Source organism: Amblyomma maculatum, chromosome 11 (assembly GCF_055883805.1).
Source record: "Amblyomma maculatum isolate TAMU_Amacu chromosome 11, ASM5588380v1, whole genome shotgun sequence".
NCBI lineage: Eukaryota > Metazoa > Arthropoda > Arachnida > Ixodida > Ixodidae > Amblyomma > Amblyomma maculatum.
Window position 1 is genome coordinate 93,515,268 of NC_139354.1, and position 22,052 is coordinate 93,537,319.

The 22,052-nt window shown below is 46.1% G+C and overlaps 1 protein-coding gene across 1 annotated transcript in view; it reads left to right on the forward strand.

The window, feature by feature from the left end:
• The window catches only part of LOC146174407 (neprilysin-like), a 195,351-nt gene that overhangs the window by 25,831 nt on the left and 147,468 nt on the right, over nucleotides 1-22,052 (forward strand). The window contains exons 4-6 of the mRNA XM_084585389.1: nucleotides 4,177-4,434; nucleotides 5,900-5,977; nucleotides 13,398-13,528. Coding sequence (XP_084441515.1) covers nucleotides 4,177-4,434; nucleotides 5,900-5,977; nucleotides 13,398-13,528 — 467 coding nt within the window. The remainder of the gene's footprint in view (nucleotides 1-4,176; nucleotides 4,435-5,899; nucleotides 5,978-13,397; nucleotides 13,529-22,052) is intronic.

Genomic DNA, 22,052 nt, shown 5'->3' on the forward strand with positions numbered 1-22,052 from the left:
CCAATGATCAAATAGGACATACCTTTTCGCTCAAACTTCTAGCATTGTTTTATTTAATGCCACGTGCTAAGTTGATATTTGTCTGAAATTGCATAGAACACTTGGCGATGGTATCCTTTAATACCACAGCCGAAATTTCCATAGATGATTTTTCAAAACAACCTATTGCACCTCGAGCTCGTTAGTTTTACCATGCATGGGAACTAGAATTATATTCAGCGCGAAGGAATAGAATATTGTATTGTCTGCCAGCCATTTTAGGAGATATAAGTTAACTTTCAACTCGATAGCATCTAAGGCCCGTCATCGAAAATCCGGCGACGGTAGCCGCCCGCTGCCGTTGGCGCTGCGAACAATAAATTCTAAGCATGGCGCTGGCAGGCGGTAGAAGGCCGCTGACATGGCCGAACAGTACGTGAAACACCTAACATTTGGTTTGGCACAAGCTGCCAGCCTGGACATTTTCTTCCATATGGGAGTGTGATAATAGATCAACTTGCCAAGACCATCATACTATTCAAATTAACCTGTGCCATGCATGCACACTCATACGGCTAGTTTAAAGCGGAGCTTTATACGTGGGTAGATAGATAGATAGATGGATTTATTGAAAAGAAAAGGCAGTGAGGCTGGCCGGAATAATTGAAATCTGCCCTGCTGCTCTGCACTGGGAAAGGGGAAGGAGAGAAGAAAGAAGATCATGATAGGTGACGATGTGGAAGAAGGCATATGAAATACACATAGAGGCACAGGAGCTTGCTTTACAAGCGCGAAATACGTGGCATCATAGCCTATGTGATCGCGTCTCACCTCCGAAGGTGGAGTTCAAGTGTCCACCAGAATTTTTATTAGCCGCTCAATGGAATTAAACTCTGATAACAATCCGCATTTCAACGTTTTAGATATCGAGGCCTTTTCAACCTTTAATTCTTCAGACATTTATAACCCTTTTTTAATCAATAATAAGATGATTGGATGTTACATGACCTACCTGATAATCAAGAATTACTGTACTTGATCCTGAAGCTCATGTACTTTTGCTTTCCACGGTTGTTGTATATACAGTCGACGCCACTTATAATAAAGAATTTGGCAGTCACAAAGATTCTGTTTGTCGGTATCTGAGGTGCGCAGTATGTCGACTACAGTTGTTAGCCGAAATGGTACCAAATCAGAAAAAAAAATGTCCGTTATCTCTTTTAAACATCGCCCTAGGACAAATGTGCCTTCAATTCTGGCATAACCCAGCTGATTACTAAGCTGTCAGGCATACTGACAGGCTCCTAAGAAATAAAAATTACGGGAGCTAGAGGCTTTACGAAAGTGACAGTAGGGATACAGTTGAGACGTCCATAACATCCTGCTGAAGATGGCCATCGACCTCCTTAATTCTCAACAAGAAAACAACCGGCAATGTTGCCACTGTGCATGTGTGCACAGGATATAGTGCGTGGCTGCCTTCTTTGGCGTGACTCCACATGGTGGCAGGGCAAAAGGCGGTGATCCAACTCGGCCTATAACGCGCGACCTGATGGGCAAGTAAGGCACAAATCGTGCATATTTTCGGACCGGGAATCATTGACGGTGGTTGCTCTCTCCCGTGTAAAGTATAATTCCTTTCACCTCGACTTCTTTCCCGGGCTCTCCGTTATTTTGTTTTCACATTAGGTGATTTACCCAATCTTACATAGGGAAGCCCCATGCTTACTTCGATGCCTCTTTAATGAGATGCTCGATTACATCATGTAGTGGTATATATGAGACAAGCGATGTTCTGTGGCCTCAGCACGGCTAATGCGCGTCTTTGTACTGCGATGAAAAATCTTGCATTCGTTATAACTAAGTGATAAGGCCACGTTTGTTCTTTTGGCCTGAGGAGCATTTTAATACCTCTAATATGCACTCGGACGGTATCTTCACACTAATTGGTAAATAGCTAAGTTTAGATATAAGAGCTTCCGTTATAAGTGGGCTCAAGTGTACTCTCCTCGTGACAGCAGATTTTACTAATTAGAATCTTCACTTCTGAAATCTTATAAACGATCAGGTTTTTCGTCTTCTGGCGGCAGGCTACTATGGACCAATCATATCAGCAATCGCAGAAATCTTTATGAAAAAAGGCGTTCTAAAAGAGGATTTGGTATTTCGTAAGCAAAGCAGGTGTGGCCGTATATGTGCACCAGCTGTCGCACAACACTAAGGAGGCCAGCAGGCGTCAGGCACTTTTGGTGTTTACAGCCCAAAAATTGCATTACCGATTCGCGGTCGCATTGTTGACGCCAACGAGGATAGCTGTGAAAAAAGGCATCACTTACGTTAACTGCGAAACAAGATTGGCGTACTGCAATGTTTTATGTCTCACTTATTTTAGGCCCCGATGGCACTGCATTCAGGGGGCCCTGAGACACTCACTACTATACATTAATTGAATTCTTTCTCACGCAGGTATTGAAATTAAAACACTTGCTGTAATCTGTACACTATAACAATAGCTACGAAGGAGTAAATTTCCACTATACAAGCAAACCCAAAATTGTCCTCAATTCAATTTTACCGGTCGTTGCTTTCCGATTTCACTTATTCACTGTCGATACATGGATGCACCAATCGAAAACGCCTACACAAACATGTGACTACAAAATCGCGGAAGGTGATTTCTCATGGTGTGGTTGTCAGTGTAACATGTTTTCGCATAAGTTCAGCTCTATACCATAGATAAAACTGCGTGTTCGCCATGCAGAAATACGACGAAGAACCGAAATCGGAAGTGGGCATGGAAAGCAAGCGTTCCTTTGTCACCAAGCACCCCAACTATAGTGCTTTTCTCGTCAGCCCGCTCATTCATCGTCCCTTCGTCGCCATCCACAGACATACTACAATAGAGACGAGAGATTCGCAAGGTTGTTCAAAGATTTCCTGCCTAAAGTTGGCTGCATATCCATTCTTAGCGGTCTACGTGTATAGGTGCTGGAAGTTATTGATGCAAATTGGTAACGAATACCTCTGTTGGTGCGTTTGAAGCAAAGGCGACATTCAGGAAGCCGATGTGATGTGTGGGCTTGATGGTACCCGAAAAAGGCTTCAAATGTACACAGACAAACGTGAAAGAGATTAATGCTTTACTTTCTTGCGAACAAATTATTAAGCCGAAATCCTTTCAATGCTCATGGTGAAAATCTCGCCTCGGCGAGATTTGTCACCGAGATTCCGCAAGTGAAATACTGCGTCTTTTTTCATGTAAACCTATTATATGACGCCGGTGAATTTTGATGCGTTTAAGAAGGGGCGCGCGATGTCCCTTGTGGAGAAGCAATGCTCAGGCTTTCGCGTTTCTCTACTATAGATTCTACGTTTGCTCTCGAGACTTTTGGCATCGCATTCTTTGTGTGCCTATGTGTAAAGCAAATGCATTTCTTTGATAGGCTTAATACATGCAACAAAGCCACATAAGAGATCTTTTGTAGTGAACAAAATTTGCAGTGCATTTGCAATGATCCAGTAATCAAACTCTCGGCAGTTGAAGTCGTATTCGCTGCAAAGGACCGTAACATTGTGCCGACGCAGTCAGAACCATGATTTTGCTTCGCGAGCAAATTAAAATATTAGGCATAGATACATGGCTGATACGAGCAGTGGTAATAGCGGCGCCATAACTCGACAATTGTAACAAACAATGCAAAAGTGCGCTAAAGATGTGCTGAAGGACACCTGTAATGGCCGGATACGGAGTAACTAAAGAAATAAACAGAATGACGAGAAAACTTCGAACCTACTGCGAGACATTTTTTCCTGTGTTTGTGATCAGAAATAAATTATAACGAGGAACGTTTAGAAAAATATTACGTGAACATTGCATTACTACTATGTTTCATCAGTTCTCCATGCATGTGAAAACCTGATTACAGGGATTTCTAATTCTGTTTGGTGCGAGCCTAAATGTTGTAAAAAATATAGACAGTAATATGAGAAAGGCTAGAAAATATGTGAAAGTAAGTGGCAATTGTTTCTCGGAAACGTCACGTGAATTTGTGACAGTGACCCCCTTTGGCCTGCAGCCAGGAAATTCTATTTTAAATTCCAAAATTCCAGTTAGTGCTATCTTAATCCTAAGATAAATAGCGCCCTGGTGTGAAGTGGCATAGAGTAGCTACTAATGTTCTTCACTACCTTTTGCAGGCAAACATTCTCGTCCCACAATTCGCTCCGTACCCAGGAGTCATGAAAGATATCGACAAAGAGAAATATAGTGAAAAGTACAGAAGCTACAAGGATTTCATGCGATCAGTACTCGGCCTTTTTTATAAAACATCAAAAAGCGTTATCACGTCGATTGCTAGGTCTGATGAAACATCTCTAGAGACAGACAATGATAAAAGTACCCGGATTGAACAGATAATCCGTGACATTATTGAAGTGGAACAACATCTTGCTAAGGTAGGTGGCGTCATGACAAGACAAAATGCTTATTCTCTTTTTTTTATATATTTTTGTTATAATTCGTCAGTAGACATTGTTTATCATAAGGCATCACGAACTACCGCAAATAAGCTTTATATTGAAGAAACCATAATAGTAAAGCATACTTTAACAAAATCTATTTGTCCTCTTCTTATATGCATACAGTTATATTAAAAATAACGGTATACAAAACATATATATCTGTAGCCAATAGTCATGAAATTTATATAGGTAGAATGCGAAAGAGTAGAAAGTGTAGAAATTACAGAGGTTTCCTCCACGCAGTACTGGGATTTTTTTTATAAATAAGCTTGACAGGTGCCTTTTCGAAATTCGTTCGGTGTTAAATTGATTCCTTTCTAGAACTCCTGATGATGTAACTGAATTCCATGATTATTAGCTACAGAAAACATTTCTATGTTCAGAAACATTGACTTTGCATTTGCTCAAGTGTCGCCCCTGTGCCGTGTGAAATATTTCTCGCTAGGTTTGGGCGTTTGCATCAGTCCGATTTGAGCGATGATTGTATTGTACGTATTTTTGGATATATCGAAGATTTCCTTGTTGTAGGTAATCTTTCTTCTGTAGATGAGCTGGGTGTAGTTGCACACTCGGTCCTAACTAGATTGAAAAGGATTAATTATTTCACTTAACGTTTTCATTGAACTTCCGGCTCATCATTCCATTCAGGTTTTAGATATTCATCTATTTTAATCCTGTCGGTCACATTTCCTGGGCTTACGATCCTCGTTCTAAGAAAGCGTTACAGTCTTACGACTTCTCGCATTCGAAGCTTATTAAGCGAGGCATATCAACCACATGACTGATGTTTTCTCTTTCCTGAAGCCGTCATCTAGGTTGCCACGCATTCGTTGACGCTATGTCACAAAATCAGAATAAAAGCAAAGGAAAAGGGTAGGTTACAGTCGTCAGCTAACTGTAATATAAAAGCCGTATTAACTAGAGATAAGTGGTTGCGATGTAACCTTCTTACGAGACCTCGCAATCACTTATATCTAAATGGTCACGTTGCCATTCTTTGGAGTGAATTTTTTGCTGCTTCCTCATGGCTGTCTCTTGAAAATTGGTTTGGTTTGGTTTGTAGGGTTTAACGTCCCAAAGCAACTCATGGTATGATAGACGCCGTAGTCGAGGACTCCGGAATTTTCGATCACCTGGGGTTCTTTAACGTGCACTGACATCTCACAGCACACGGGCGTCTTTTTTCGCCTCCGTAGAAAAGCTGCCGCCGAGGCCAGCATTCGATCCCGCGTCCTTGGAACAGTAGTCGAGTGCCGTAACCACTGCGCCACCCCGACGGGGTGTCTTAAAAATTGGGTTTTTATGGATGCGGGGTTCATCTTGTCTTTCACTTATACACTAAGAGGGAAAAAAAGTGCTGGTTTTTTCAAATTCTGTTTTGTTCACGCCATTTTTTCAGATGTCATTAAGCCCGGCGCCAAAACCTGAATATAAGCTTCTCAGTTTAAGAGAATGGCAGGAAGCATTTGGCGAACAGGTAAGCCCATAATAAAAGAATGCATGTGTGACTTTTGTATATTGGTATTTTCAAAACAATTTCTTTAACATCTTGCAGTTTAAAAGATAGAAAACATGTTATGGTAGAGCTTACGGAAGTGTGCCATCTCTAGGCGAGAGCTGGGTAGCAGCACCGCTAGATGAAAGGGACGGAGAGACGCTGGCTAGCATCTGTTTACGCCGGGTCCCTGATTCTCTCGATATGGACGCGTGTATAACGGCGCACTTTACATACGTTCACCCAATTTTTGGAGACCTCGGGGGAGGCGGTCCTACATATAAGCTCACTCTAGAAAACCACATAGCTTTTGGAAAGCCCCGAGCATGGACTCCGCTCTTGCGTGGAAACACTGGGATTGGGAAACAACTGGGATTGTTGTATTAACCTAAACTGTAATATCTTGAAAGCTAACGCCGACCAAAGAGGTATGCTGGAATGGCGTGATTCGATATCTGGTAATGCTAGTTCAAGCGACAGATCTATACTCTTCGAAGTGGTGCTCGTAAGTTGTGTATTCAGTTCCGCCGCTAAGGTCCGATGACTCGGAAGAAGGCTTTCAGGCTATAGTGAAATTGCACTAAACCAATTTGATTAGTAAGTGACCCACGGTCATAAAATGCATATCAGCCATGAGTTACTACATCTTTATTGTGAGGAAGACGCTCTATTCATCTGTGCGCGAATAGCACAGTTGACAGGGAAGACGCCCTTGCACGTATGTGTTTCAGCATTTGAGATATGCTTTGTTAGTTATTTTCATCTCACTTGCTTTCGCATTCCGCTTAAAGACAACAAGGCAAGATGCCAGCGGCGTGTAAAGAGGCCATTCTAGCCCTTATTCCGAAACCAGGTCAAAAACTAAGTCTAGAAGAGCTGAAGCCCAATTCTATAGCGATATTAGAGGTAAGCTAATGGAGCAAGTAATTCAAACGAGACTAAACAGATTCATAGAAAACCAGGGAATTTACCCCGACACGATGATCAGAGTCAAGGCACATCTTTCCGCATGCGACATCATACTTCAACTTAAATAGCAAGTGCTCTGCAGCCAAACAGCCAAACGTTAGATACCAGACTAATAGTCGGTCTAGACGTGGCCAAAGCTGTCGACACCGTTGACAATTGGGCCATATACTAGAACGCCTAGAAACTTAATGTAGGTAAAAAAATATACAATTACGTCGAACACTTTGTATCAAATAGAGCAGTTAATATCTGCATAGGAGAGAAGGAAGAGAAATGAACATGATTGAGCAACAAAACAACTCCACAGGGCTCGGTTCCATCGCCAACACTCTTCAATATTGCAGCGGTTTAGCTACCGAAGAAATTGCTAGGTAGAGAAGGACTTAACTACACAACATACGCTGACGAGCTCACCCTATGGGTTACCAGAGGCAGTGATGCGCACATCGAAAACATCCTCCAAGCAATAATTGAGGACATTGAGTCGTATCTAAATCAAATAGGACTAAAATTTTGTGCCGAGTAATTGGAAGTGCTCTTCCTCAGCCCTCAAAGCAGATAAAACAAGCCCCAGGAACACGGGATACAGCTAGGGGCAAACGCGGGCAAAATACCCTGGGTAGAAACGATTACAGTGCTAGGTCTTTGGATTCAGTCAAACGGCAAGAACACTGAAACGATGCTAAAACTCGAATCGACTTTAGCCCAGAGGTGTCGTCTAATCAATAAAATGCTAACACGCGGAAATGACAGATGATCCCTATTGAGAGTAATTTATTCATTCATAATTAGTGGGATCACTAACGTTACGCCATACTTACGGCTAGCAAATGAATAAAAGACAATGATTGAAATCCTAACTAGAAAACATTTCAAAACTGCCCTGGGACTCTCTGCGTACACATCCAACCAGAACATTCTCAACATGGGAATTTAAAACACACTAGATCAGCTCATTGAGTCTAATAATAATTATAGGAGTGCGCTAACTTGACAAAACAGACAAACAGAATAAACAATTACGCAACGCAAGACAAAAAGCGCAGACTTTCAGCCGAATTTTATTCTCAAAGGCGCGCATATTTGCACTCTATCGTCACGCATACACACAAAACTCTAAAACTCCAATATATGGTAAGCAAGATAGCGAAGTGAAACGCATGGTCCTGTGCATAAAAGACGATGAAAAAAACTTTTTTGTTTTAAAGTTCAAGCTACCGAAGGCTATCGAAGGTGAACCTACAGGGCTTTATGTCTCGTGTCGCGTAATTTTGTATTTCGTTTGTCTGTATAGTCACGTTAGCGCATTCTTTTATTTATTATGAACAACCAACTGGCCCCCTTTAAAGCACCATTTAGCCTACTAGAATATCACACCAGCAACGACTTCAACGCAGCCGATGAGAACAAAATACTAGAAAAGCTAGGCTTCGAACCTCGAGCAAGTCTAAAACTCATGGAGGATATTTCAACAGACATAAAAAACAAGAAAACTCTAGAGGGCTCTTTGGACCACTAAAGTGCGATGAGACGAAAGCCATTATAGCGTGGTGGATCGTAGCCCTCCACTACGCCATGTCGTTTCTCCCTCTCGTCTTTCACTCCCACCTTCCCCTCTTCCTTTACGTCCTAATACATGTGTCCACGGAGCATTGTGACAGAAACTGCACCTTTTCTATCCTTTTAAATCAATTCGAAACACCGCTGTTGCCTGCTGTACTAACGCCTCCTAGATATCTGGGTTGGCTTCAGTTTTCTGTGTAGTGCGGCGTTCGAGGAAACGGCAAAGAAAGGCGTCGCGCTGACACCTGGATCGGACGCCCGAGAGGGTCAGCTTCTTATATGCATTAATTCGTTGGTTGGTTGGAAAATGTTCATTTTCATCGGAATAGGGGTGCCCCGCCGGGGTGGCGCAGTGGTAAGACGCCCGACTACTGTGCCGGAGTTCCCGGGATCGAATCCCGGCCTCGGCGGCTGCGTTTCGATGGAGGCGAAACGAAGAGGCGTCCGTGTGCTGTGCGATGTCAGCGCACGTTAAAGATCCCCAGGTGGTCGAAATTACTCCGTAGCCCTCCACTACGACCCCCCTTTCTCTCTATCCACTTTCACTCCCACCTTCATACCTTCCCTTACGGCGCGGTTCAGGTGTCCACAGAGCAAGTGTGACAGATACTGCGCCTTTCCCTTCCTATGAACCAACCCAACCCATCGGAATAGGGCGTCTTCTTCCCGCCCCCGGCACACAGGCCGGGGTAGACAAGGAATCGTGCGCCCGGGGCCCCGCCGGGGTGGCACAGTGGGAAGACGCCCGACTACTGTCCGGAATTCCCGGGTTCGAACCCGACCTCGGCGGCTGCGTTTCGATGGAGGCGAAACGAAGGGGCATCCGTGTGCTGTGCGATGTCAGCGCACTTTAAAGATCCCCAGGTGGTCGAAATTACTCCGTAGCCATCCACTACGGCTCCTCTTCCTCTCTTTTCACTTTAACTCCCACCTTCCTCTCTTCCCTCACGGCGCGGTTCAGGTGTCCACAGAAAACGAGTGAGACAGTTACAGCGCCTTTCTCTTCCAGTGAACCAACCATGCGCCCGGGGAATAGAGGTTGGCAGGTAGCCCTTGGCTTGTTGCGGCTTCTTCCGCCAGATGGATAGTGCGTCGCTGGATCGCAGAGTCCGCGCTTCGCAGCAGGGTATCTCAGGCTCCTCTACCTATTATATTTTGTCCTATCCCTGGGGATTCTGGGCACTCCCAAAATATGTGGCCGAGGGTCACTCTGGTAGCGAGTGAAATGCCCAGACCGGGTTCATGAAGGTATTAGTTTGTAGCCGACTCCAAGTGACAGCTTCTCCACTATTTGAACTGATGTTATTTTTACCGAATAGAATACGAACATAAGTTGCATTTGCCCGCAAGTACCCAAGAAATACCTATCTGGGCAGCGTGGCGGCATGCCTGCTTTTAAGCCGGGCCGCAAACCATGCGGGCCCTATTCGGCTTTTGAGTGGGCAGCCCCATTCGGGCTAGCCCGTATTTTATTTGTTTTAGGCCTACATTTGCACTGGATCTGCCCTAAAGTGCCCCACAAGAGACCGATGCAGGCCGAAGCGGGCAGGAGCACTTTTCCGCCCCGCTACAGACTATGCGCAAAATTATCTAGGTTTCTGGTGGGCAGCCCCATTTGGGGCAGCCCAGGAATTTCACGCATGAAGCCCACATTTCTGTTCGACCTACCAGTGAGTAACCCTTAAGGGTCCCATGTAGGCAATGTGTGGGTGGTGGTGGTACAAACTTTATTCATTGAAGGCCAAAAAATTAAAAAAAAGTAAAATTATGTTGCCGCCGTTCCGTGGGTGGCCTTCCGGCTGCTGGTCGTGGCCTCCAGGTCACGCCTGGCGGCGACTTCCGCTGCCCAGGTCGTAAGCCGCTGTTGAATATGCGGCTCCGAGCTGGCCAAAGCAGCCTCCCACAGCTGCGGGCTGTTTATTTGCCAGGAGACGGGGGGAAAGTGCGCCGGACAAGAGTAAAGAATATGAGCATAGTCTGCTCGGGGAGAGCTGCAAAGCGTGCATTGGGGCGAGAAGGCACCAGGGTGAATAAGGGCAAGGCGTGCAGGGGAGAGGAAAGTGTGGGCCTGTAAATGGCGCCACGTATTCTGTTCGATTTTAGATAGGGACTTGTGAGGGGGAGGGAGGGATAATCGGGAGTTGCGGTAGTGGAGGGTGATGTCATGGAAGGTGAGGAGGGAGTCACGCGTGTCCATCCCGGGGTGGAGGGGGCCAGCTCGGTCGGTCATTTCGCAAGCGATAGAATTTGCCGCCTCATTTCCAGGGTGCCCCGCGTGAGCCGGAACCCAAAATAGTTGGATAGATCGGGAAGGGGGGGAGGAGTGCTTAAGGATATTGAGCGCAGAGGAAGAGATTCTACCCTTTGCAAAGTTGCGGACTGCGGTCTTAGAGTCGCTAAATATGAAAATGGCTGGTGTGCTGGCAAATGTGTGGGCATAGCCGTATTTAGCCTCACCGCGGCGCATGCGGGACATATTGGGCTTATGAGTGTGTAGCCCCAATTAGATTAGCCCAGGCGTTTTCTGCACAAAGACCGAATTTTCTTTGCATCGGTGCTAATATTCCCCAAGAGGCACCTTTGAGGGCCAGATGTGGGCATATGTACTATGTTAGCCTTTTCCATGCCTATATAATGCCCAGATGGAAAACGTGGGCCACGTAATGTGTACTACTTGGGTCAAGGCAATCGTCTCCACATCGAACACGAGGTGCGTTATCGCGTAGCGTCTCTTCCTTTCGGCGCTTGTAGTCGCCACGAGGATCGAGTGCTGCTTGGCATTAATTCGTCAAGATTACGCTTTCCCCTCCCTCACCAGGGCGCATAACAGCTTCCATTATTGCGTCAGCGAAGATTGCGTTGCCAGATTTCAGTACACACATGAGGTCACCAAGTGGCCTCAAAATGATCTACTCGGTGCCATCCGGTATGCGAGCATGCTGCTGCTCAACACAATTTGGCGGCATTTTCCTTTCCACATGCTCTCAACAGCTCGCTGCTTCTCAACTTGTTGAGCGATCTTCTCGAGTGGCACATACCTCTTCTTTTTGTTGGTATACCACTGGCCAATTACTTCAAATTTCTCCGAATCTACCAGCGTTCCTTCAACAATTTCCATTCTCCTAGCTTCAGTAGGTGTTGCGAGATTAGGGGTGGGAGCTGATGGGGCCGCCGCGATCCCCGGTTGCCGCGATAGGATAGACTGCTAGCAAAGCAGCAATGAGGGCTAGTTGGTTTAACATTTCGATAAATATGTATAAATATTCATGGTTTATAGCGTAGCGCGAAAATGTATTTAAAGGCTAGACCGCGTTAGGCCTGCTTTGCCACCTATTCCACTGAACACACGAAGTCCGACAAAAATCGAAAAAATGAGACCCACCATGGAAACACTGCTATTCTTTTGGTTCTCTTAATGCGTTCGGTCGATTCGACACAAACTTCCAAAATGTTGAGTCCACAAATTTCCCAAATTACCGAAATTTGCGAAACCCACGGAAGGCACGCCCGCTCTCTCCGTCGTTCCGTATATCTCGTATATATATGTATCGCCTTGTGACGTCATAACCTGTCGTGATGGTACATCGAATGCCCCTTGTAGAACACAACCAGCATTTCACTGAAGTATCAAAATTCACGGGTGTTTCATGATTCCATTAGAGGAAACAAGAGGCGTAGTATCTGTCACTCGCGGAATCCCGCTATCATCCTTACTGTAGACAAGGGGAATTATGAAGAACGTTTCACGATCGGGTGCGTGGCGCCATTGGTTAAGCGCTTGGCTAGTAATCCAAAGGATGGAGGTTCGATTTGCGGCGACGCAAAAGCCTATATTTTATTTTTAACCATCGCTTTAGGAAGCTTGACACCTCTGTTGACAACATTCTGTCCACAACATCCTGTCAATAACAGAGAATCATTAAAGGCTTTCGCCTTCATAAGAATCTCACCACTCCAAAAGAACATGCACCCTTCCACCATGAAGGTAGAAGAAACGATAGAGCGAAAGCCTTACAGAAGAAAAATAGTAAACAGACAGGACGTCGTTTACACGAACGCCGCGGAATATGAACGCAGAAAGGGTTTCGTAACCCTAGCAACCAGGGAAGACAGGCACCCAGTGTCGCGCTGCGGCATTCGGCAGAGGGACGCCACAGCGGCGAGGAGGTGGCCCTTGCGCTAGCTCTAATTCCGAAAAATTCAAAGGTGACTGTAATCACTTTCCTATCAGCTCTCCTAACTATAAGGCCGGCAGGGTATCTGCCGAAGCATTTAAAATTCTGGCTTTGGACCGCCACCGGCAAAGCTGGTTAATCTCGTCTGGAGTCCGGGCCACGAGGGCCTGCGAGGAAACGAGACCACGCACGTACTTTCCCGATGACCCACACACTGGGATACAAGTGCGGCTTCGTTGAGCAGAAAACCCCTTCAGAGCGAGGAGTTGAAAATGTATCTTGAGATTCTAAATAATTATAGATTAGAAAAACAGACACTGTGTCGAGAACACAAAATTATAATCTCTTCCAGACAAAATTCTGGAAGAGGTTATATGGAGGAAGTTGCAGGCGGAGTTTTTTTTTTTTTTCAACCCACTCCCGCTAAGCAGACGGAACCCGTCGATACTGGGCCCGCGGTGTAAACATTGTACCCAAATCGCGGACATGACATACATGGCTGTACATGACCTAGTTACAATGGGCATCATCATCATAATCATCATCTACTGGACGGTAGTTTTGACATTGGCGAAATACTTTAATAAATATATTTTACTGGAGTAAACGGTTTAGAACGTTTATTTCACCATGATCCCATGAATGTCAGCCAGAGAACGCCTTTCTAAAAACTAGTCTACATTTTTCTTTTCAAGTTTCCCCTGATCGCTGCTTTGCAAGCAGATTTCAAAAAAGCCGACAGGATAATATCGGATGAAGCAATGATGGGCATTCACAATGAAGAATACTTTAAGAAGCTGGTTCCCTATCTGTCCAGCCTGGATGTGTAAGTAGACAAAATTGTCGTCTGGTTCTGAAAGCGTAAAAGTTAATTTTTATTCTTTATCACAGTAACGAATAAAAAGATAAGCCCCGATAGTAATATCGTCAGTAGTTAGCGCACTAATCGCGATTTAATGTTATGCTATATTACTAGAGCAATACTAGCGTTTACTAGAGTATTACAAGAGCATTACTTGGGATAGAACCAGTGGACATGCAATTCTAAGACATTAAACCCGATCAATGTGTGCCGTCCGAGCGATATTAATATCGGGGCTTTTATCCGTGTATCGGCCACTGTGATATGTATATATATATATATATATATATATATATATATATATATATATATATATATATATATATATATATAGCATAAGTAAATAGACGTACTTGGTTGCTAGAGGTTACAGGTTACATAAAAGTGAAAAATTGCTTCATGCTGTTTCCAAGTTTATTTGTAGTCGACGTTTCGGCAGGAGCCCTGCCTTTCTCAAGAGTCTTGAGAAAGGCAGGGCTCCTGCCGAAACGTCGACTACAAATAAACTTGGAAACAGCATGAAGCAATTTTTCACTTTTATATATATATATATATATATATATATATATATATATATATATATATATATATTGGGAAAGAAGGCCAGGTCCAGACGGCAAGGTCGTGCAGGCAAGGCAAGGTATGCCGTGTCAGCGTTTAATCTGATGGAGTAATCCCAAGCGCGTGCCGGAGCCGGCGCCGCGGGACGATGATGATGGTATGTACAAGAGGAAGAAGAAGATCATGGTATGTAGAAATGAAAGAAGATACGTGGAGGGCTATATATATATATATATATTGACACATGCCATTCACAGACGAAGAAGATTTGAACCGGCGATTCGGAGAAGACGACGAAGCGAAACGGTGCTCCGCTTTCGTGCTGCCCTGACTGGCTGTTGGTGTTCTTCGGTGTCAGAGTGCCAGAGCGCCTTCTGTGTAACGTTACGTTACAAATCTGGTGGAGGAATTGCCAGGTATCGATCCAGTCCTGCATAATCAACCTGTCAATACGGAGCTTACCCCCGTACATCAACGTTTCGGCCGCCGCCTACGTGGAGAGCCTCCTGAATTCGGACCCCTTCCGGCCGCTACCAGGACGACGCATCCTCAGACGGACGTAGAACCTGCTGCAATGACATCTGAGAGCAGGCTTCCTACCCACATCCTGTGTCATCAGCCGCGAACACCCCCCTCCTTTCATGGCGACGTGTTCGAGGACGCCGAGGACTGGCTTGAGAACTACGAGCGAGTTGCTCGTTACAACGGGTGGACTGATGAGCGCAAGCTCCACAACGTGTATTTCGCTCTTGAATAGTCTGCACGGACATGGTTTGAAAACCATGAGGCTGCCTTCCCATCCTGGGCAGCCTTCTGTCGTGATTTCAAAGCCACCTTTCCTAGCGCCGACCGCCGGGAGCGAGCAGAAGCTGCGCTACACTCGCGCAATCAGCGCCCGAACGAGAGCGTGCGTATGTTCTTTGAGGACATGACACGCCTTTTCAAGCGTGCAGACCCACAAATGCCTGAAGATAAGAAACTGCGTCACCTGATGCGGGGTGTTAAACAAGAACTTTTCGCGGGACTGGTGCGCAGTCCACCGCGCACTGTGGCGGAGTTTCTCAGCGAGGCAGCGACCATGGAGACAACGCTGCAACACCGAGCCCGTCAGTACCACCGTGACGTGAACATCATTGGGTCCGACGCACCTCCTGTGCATATCGGCAGCGACATGGACGCACTACGAAATCTGATCCGTCTGTCGTGCGGGAGGAACTGCAAGCGCTCCGGATGCCTTGCAACACAACAGCTTTTCCTCCACTGGCTGAAGTCGTCCGGGACGAGGTGCGTATGGCAGCTCAGCAAGTTGCTGACGTTCCCCAGCAGCGCGCTCCCCACCAGACGATCGACGCGAGGCCCACCTACGCGTCCGTCTTACGTAGGGCTCCCCCGCCGGACCATAGTATCAACGCCGCAGCTCCAGCAATGGAGCCGCAGGGTCCTCGCATGGAGGGCCTCGCATGGAGCCGCATGGGGCCTCACTACTCCCCTCCGCCAATCTACCAGCGACCCCGTCAAGTATGGCGGCCCCGGGACCGTCGCCCCCTGTGCTATCATTGCGGGGAAGCCAGTCACCTTTACCGGGCGTGCCCGTACCGCCGCGTCAACATGCGGGGTTTCGCCTCGGAGGAACTCCACCCTCGGAATGACGAACGGCCTACTGAGATTGCAAGCGACCTTGCAGCGCGACAGTATCCCGTCACGTCCGGTTACCAAGAGCGTCGGTCTACGTCCCCGACGAGCTACCGTTCGACAAGTCCCCACTCTTCCCGACGCCGCTCCTCTCCCAGCCCTAGCCGGGAAAACTAATACCAGCGGCCTTCGGAGGCAGGGTCGCTGATGTCGGGAAATGTGAAGATCCTCCGTCATCGTCAGGCCGACCCGACGAGATTTCGCTTGTGTCAGGTAGCGACAGCATCCGGCATACTACCTCCGATTTATGTGTAACGATTGATGGAGTGGATGTCATCGCGTTACTCGACACTGGTGCCGATTATTCAGTAATGAGCCGTGGTCTCGCCCGAGAATTGAAGAAAGTTTTGACACATTGGTCCGGCCCGAAAATTCGCACGGCGGGAAGCCACTTGATCGAACCTGCAGGCAAGTGCACAGCGCGGGCCGGCATCCGTGGTTTTGTGTATGTCGGAGAATTTATCGTGCTTCCTGAGTGTTCAAAAGACTTGATCCTTGGTCTAGACTTCCTGCAGACCAACAGCGCTGTCATTGACCTGAAAGAAGCGCGTGTTTCCTTTTCGACGAAACGAGCCGTGGCGCGCATTGAAAACGAAGATTCGGGTCTGAACGTTTTGCGTATAGTCGACGATGACGTGAGGGTTCCGGCACGTTCTAGTGTGTTGGTTCTTGTAAAGCATGACTTATTCCACGATTACGAGGGCATCGCGGATGGGCACCTCCCGCTACTACTCGAGAAGGAATTAGCCGTTGCTCGAGGACTCGTACAACTCCAGAACAGTTGTGCTACTGTCCTCCTGACAAATTTTGCTAAGGAGATGCGGCATCTCGCCAAGGACACGGCTGTTGCCGTCCTTCACGATGTTACTGCCTTGCCTCATTTATGCACCACCGGAGCGAACCCTAAAGAGGAGGCCGCACCTTGTCATGCTCTGCAGACCGTTAAAATTAACCCCGACTTGAGGCCCGATCAGCGGAATCTTCTCTCGGCTCTTCTGAGCGATTTCGCAGACTGCTTCGCCACAGGCTCTAAGGTCGGTCGTACTCCTGTCGCCAAGCACCGCATCATCACCGATGAGACCACGTTACCGGTATGCCAGCGCCCGTACCGGGTTTCTCCTAAGGAACGTGACGCCATTAAAATGCAAGTGGATGAAATGCTTGCGGACGACGTGATCCAGCCTTCGACGAGCCCATGGGCATCGCCAGTGGTCCTTGTCAAAAAGAAAGATGGCACCTTGAGATTCTGTGTCGATTACCGAAAGTTAAATAACGTGACTAAAAAGGACGTCTATCCGCTGCCCAGGATTGATGATGCCCTCGACCGACTACGCGACGCCAGGTACTTCTCATCATTAGACCTCAAAAGCGGATACTGGCAAATCGAGGTGGATCAGAGAGACCGAGAGAAGACTGCATTTGTGACGCCCGACGGCCTATACGAGTTTAAGGTGCTTCCGTTTGGTCTTTGCTCTGCACCGGCCACGTTCCAACGTATGATGGACACGGTTTTATCAGGTCTGAAGTGGCAGTCGTGCTTGGTGTACTTAGATGATGTCGTTATTTTCTCGCCTACTTTCGAGCAACACTTGGAGCGGTTGCGCATCGTGCTTCAAGCACTCAAAGGCGCGCAACTAACGATCAAGCCTGAGAAATGCCACTTTGCTTTCAAGGAACTACGCTTTCTCGGCCATGTTGTCAGTGCACAGGGCGTTCTCCCTGATCCCGAGAAGACTACCGCAGTGTCAAATTTTCCACGCCCCACCGACAAAAAGGCACTTCGACGATTTCTAGGTCTTTGCTCATACTACCGACGCTTCGTCCAAGATTTTTCTAAGATAACTGAACCACTGACAGCACTAACCAGAGAAGGCATACCCTTCCTGTGGGGAGACGATCAAGAACAAGCCTTCCAGGAGCTTAGAAGCCGCCTACACAGACCCCCAATACTCGCCCATTTCGATGAAGACGCCGCAACCGACGTTCATACTGATGCCAGCAACGTTGGCCTCGGCGCGATACTCATTCAGTGGCAAGGCGGAATAGAACGAGTTATCGCCTACGCGAGCCGAACACTCTCACGATCAGAGGCGAACTATTCGACAACGGAGAAGGAGTGCCTTGCGGTAATCTGGGCCATCAGCAAGTTTCGACCATATTTGTATGGACGACCCTTCCGTATTGTCAGCGACCATCATTCCTTGTGCTGGCTGGCAAGCCTTAAAGACCCGTCTGGACGCTTAGCTCGTTGGAGCCTCCGTCTTCAAGAGTATGACGTCACTGTCGTGTATAAGTCGGGACATAAACACCAAGATGCGGATTGCTTGTCACGCGCGCCATTGGACTCCACTGCAGTGGAAAACGCCGACGATTTTCCCTTTGTTGGGGCCATTACCCAATCCCATATGGCTGACCTTCAACGCAAGGACCCGGAGCTGGCGCCGCTCATCGATTATCTGGAAGGACACGGTGGTAGAGTACCGCTTGTTTTTCGTCGTGGCTTGCAGTCATACGCTTTACGAAGTGGAGTTCTCTACAAGCGCAATTTTGAAAGATCCAAAGAGACATTTCTACTCGTAGTGCCTACGCACCTACGGCCTGACATCTTAAGCGCTTGTCACGACGAACCGTCCTCCGGCCACTTTGGAGTTAGTCGTACGCTTGCAAGAATTCGTGAGAAATACTATTGGCCGAAATTATTACCTTCAGTGCGATCTTACGTAAAAACTTGCCGTGATTGTCAACGCCGAAAGACTCCACCCGTGAAACCAGCTGGATTTCTTCAGCCGATCGCTCCACCGAAAACTCCTTTCCAACAAGTGGGGATGGATCTTCTTGGTCCTTTCCCGAAGTCAAGTAATGGAAAGCGTTGGATTGTTGTCGCGACAGACTACTTGACCCGATATGCTGAGACCGCATCGCTCACAAATGGAACTGCCACCGAAGTCGCAGAGTTTTTTGTCCACGACATCGTGTTGCGTCATGGCGCTCCTGCTGTTATCATTACCGATCGCGGGGCAGCTTTTACGGCCCGCCTGACTAAGGCTGTACTGGACCTTACACATACTAGCCACAGACGGGCCACGGCATACCACCCGCAAACTAATGGCTTGGTGGAAAGGCTAAACAGAACTCTGGCTGACATGCTGTCTATGTACGTGGATATAGAGCATAAGACCTGGGATCAAATCCTCCCATATGCCACATTCGCATATAATACGGCACTTCAGGAGACGACGCGGCTAACACCCTTCGAGCTTGTCTTCGGCCGTCGAGTGACCACTCCACTGGATGCAATGCTGCCCGTATACACCGACGACGAAGATGAGCTTGACCTGGACATCGCTAGTTTTACCCAGCGTGCGGAAGAAGCACGGCAGCTGGCAAGGGAGCGCATATACCTACAACAGCAACTAGACGCTGACCGTTACAACAAGGGACGGCGCTTCGCTGCCTACGAGCCTGGAGACTATGTCTGGATTTGGACGCCCGTTCGTCATCGTGGGCTGTCTGAAAAATTGCTGCGCCGGTACTTCGGCCCATATCGTGTCCTCCGCCGCCTCAGCGACGTTACTTACGAAGTTGAATCCGCGACCCAAGATCCCTCAAGCCGCAGACGACGCAAGTTCACTGATGTTGTACACGTCGTCCGGATGAAACCCTACCACGATCGCCCCGCTGACTATTCTTGAGACTGATGGTGCCCCGTTTTGTGTTGTGGTATCCCACACCAACCTAGCATAACATCTGTCAACTCATCGCATCAAGCAGCATTTGCAGCATCGAGGCGATGCTGCCAAGAAGGGGGGCAATGACACATGCCATTCACAGACGAAGAAGATTTGAACCGGCGATTCGGAGAAGACGACGAAGCGAAACGGTGCTCCGCTTTCGTGCTGCCCTGACTGGCTGTTGGTGTTCTTCGGTGTCAGAGTGCCAGAGCGCCTTCTGTGTAACGTTACGTTACAATATATATATATATATATCTGTGAAATCTGTACATATTTTGTTTTATATATGAACCTATCAATAAATAGCAGTGAATATTTCCGGTGAGCATGCCATGCTGAATTTGGCTGTGTAACTTTATAATAATTTTTATATTTTATCACTGTAATATTATCATTATTTTATCATCGTAATAGGTGAGACCAATGATATGGCGGGTAACCTGCGTGTACATTGCGTTTAACAGGACACGTAGTTTTAGGCATCTTGATGTATAGGGCCACTACTATAAGGAAAAGATGATCTCAGATTTTCTCTCGGCTATAAAAACGGTAATCGTGCTTTTGCTATCATTGCTGCCTCATATTCAGACCATATGTATATTTTCAAACACTGTAAATATTGCACTACAAAAACAATAGCTTTGTTAATTTTTATTTTATTTTTATTTCCTTTAAGACCCCCTTTTTGGAGGTATTACATGTAATACCCCATATTACATATGGGGGTATTCATTACTTACTTGAGAAATTTTACTTCTGTATAATTATCTTCAGCAGAAAGGGATGAAAGCCGGTTTTTCTTCGAGGCCTACTTCCGACAACAATCCATAAGATATCATACATTTTGATTAGTTATAAAATTTGAAAGTAAAGCCAACAGGAAATATTTTAAAACACAACAGTATCCTTCAGATTCAGCTTTCCGCTAGGTGAGATTCAAGAAAAGAAAAAAATGATGGTGTAAAATTCTCCTTGTAAGGTTTCTTTTTCAGAAGTAAAAGAAAATAAACAAATGCAAGGCTTTAAGCAGACTGCGTCAGTGACAAAAACCTTGAAACTTGGCTGTGTGCTTCATGAATAGGCTGGCGTCATGTAAACACCGAGATTTATAGAGAGCTAAGGTGCACATTGTATTTAAAAATTCAAGGCAACATATTGATAAAAGTGATTACAAAGAAACTGCTGGAACCTGAACACACAATATTAGCCGCAAACGTCTTTATTACAATCAGCATTACCTGGAGTTGAATATTTCGCAAGGGCTTTGCTTTTCTGTAGCATTTTCTGAACATTGAAATTCGGTTTAACATAACTTATTTAATGTAGGAAGCCTGGTTGCTACCCTTTTTTTAGGCAGTCTTACCATCCTTGGCAGAGGTAATTGCTAAGAAGAGCGCAGAATTCTAGAGGCCTTGTTCTTCCGTGTGAATAGCAATAGCTGCATCAGTAAGATATCGGTGCGCTTGTTGTAAAAGGAATTCCCTTCCTAAATTGCCGACGATAGATTTGAGTGTTTTCCCCCTTGTGATTTCCGGATTGTGGCGCTGTTTTTGCTGAGCATGCCTTGCAGCCTTGCGGGTGTTTGCTGTTTGTAATAAAGACAATTGATAGTCCAGTCGTCGTGGTGTACGTATCTTCTCATCCTCCTTGTCTTTTTTTTTTACTGGTTCCCCTCGTCACAGTGAGAGTTGGTAGCACCCCATATGAGCCTGACTTTCAAATTTCCTACACTGTACTGCCGGTTGAAATATGAAATGCAGAAAGTGGCCCTTGATATTGAGTTTATTTAGCTTTCCCGGCAGAGGATATTTATACAATAGAGTTATTCGCGCATTTTATGTTTAAAACTCAAAAACGTTTGTATACTCGATGAAGGAGAAGAAAAGTGGATATTTTTTTTATTTTTATTTTTTTTTTTTTTGGGGGGGGGGGCATTTATATTGTGCTGACTAATGACATTTTGCCAATTAAATTTGCAGAAAAGCCAACTCAGCGTCGTACTGAAAATTTAAATTGTTCTTGTATATCATACGTACCTGATTAAAAAATAACCTTCAGCTGAGCGTCAACTGTGAGAGATTTCAATTTCGGCCCATATTTATGCCTCAATATTATAAGGAACTCACATTTATATTCACAAAAACAGGTTCTGTCATTTGCGAACTTTTTTGCTTACTTAATGTAAAGGTACAGCGATTTGGTCGAGTTAGTATCTATTTATATCAAACATCACGAAAAAGACGGGCACTATGGCAGGACGACACATGACGAGTGCTGGCTCTGAAATAAAATTTTATGCACTATGGTAGACTACCTATTATCATGGGCGAAAGATATCACCAAAAAAGAAAGGAAAGCTTTAAAAGCGCAAGAAACAACGAATATAAAAAGTATGTGGAAAGTAGGCCACCTCTTTGTCATCTTCTGCCCAGATATGCAATTTCAAAGTCTGCTAAAAAATATGTTCGGTTTGGCGATGCACGTGGTAACCCGTCAGGTGTAGG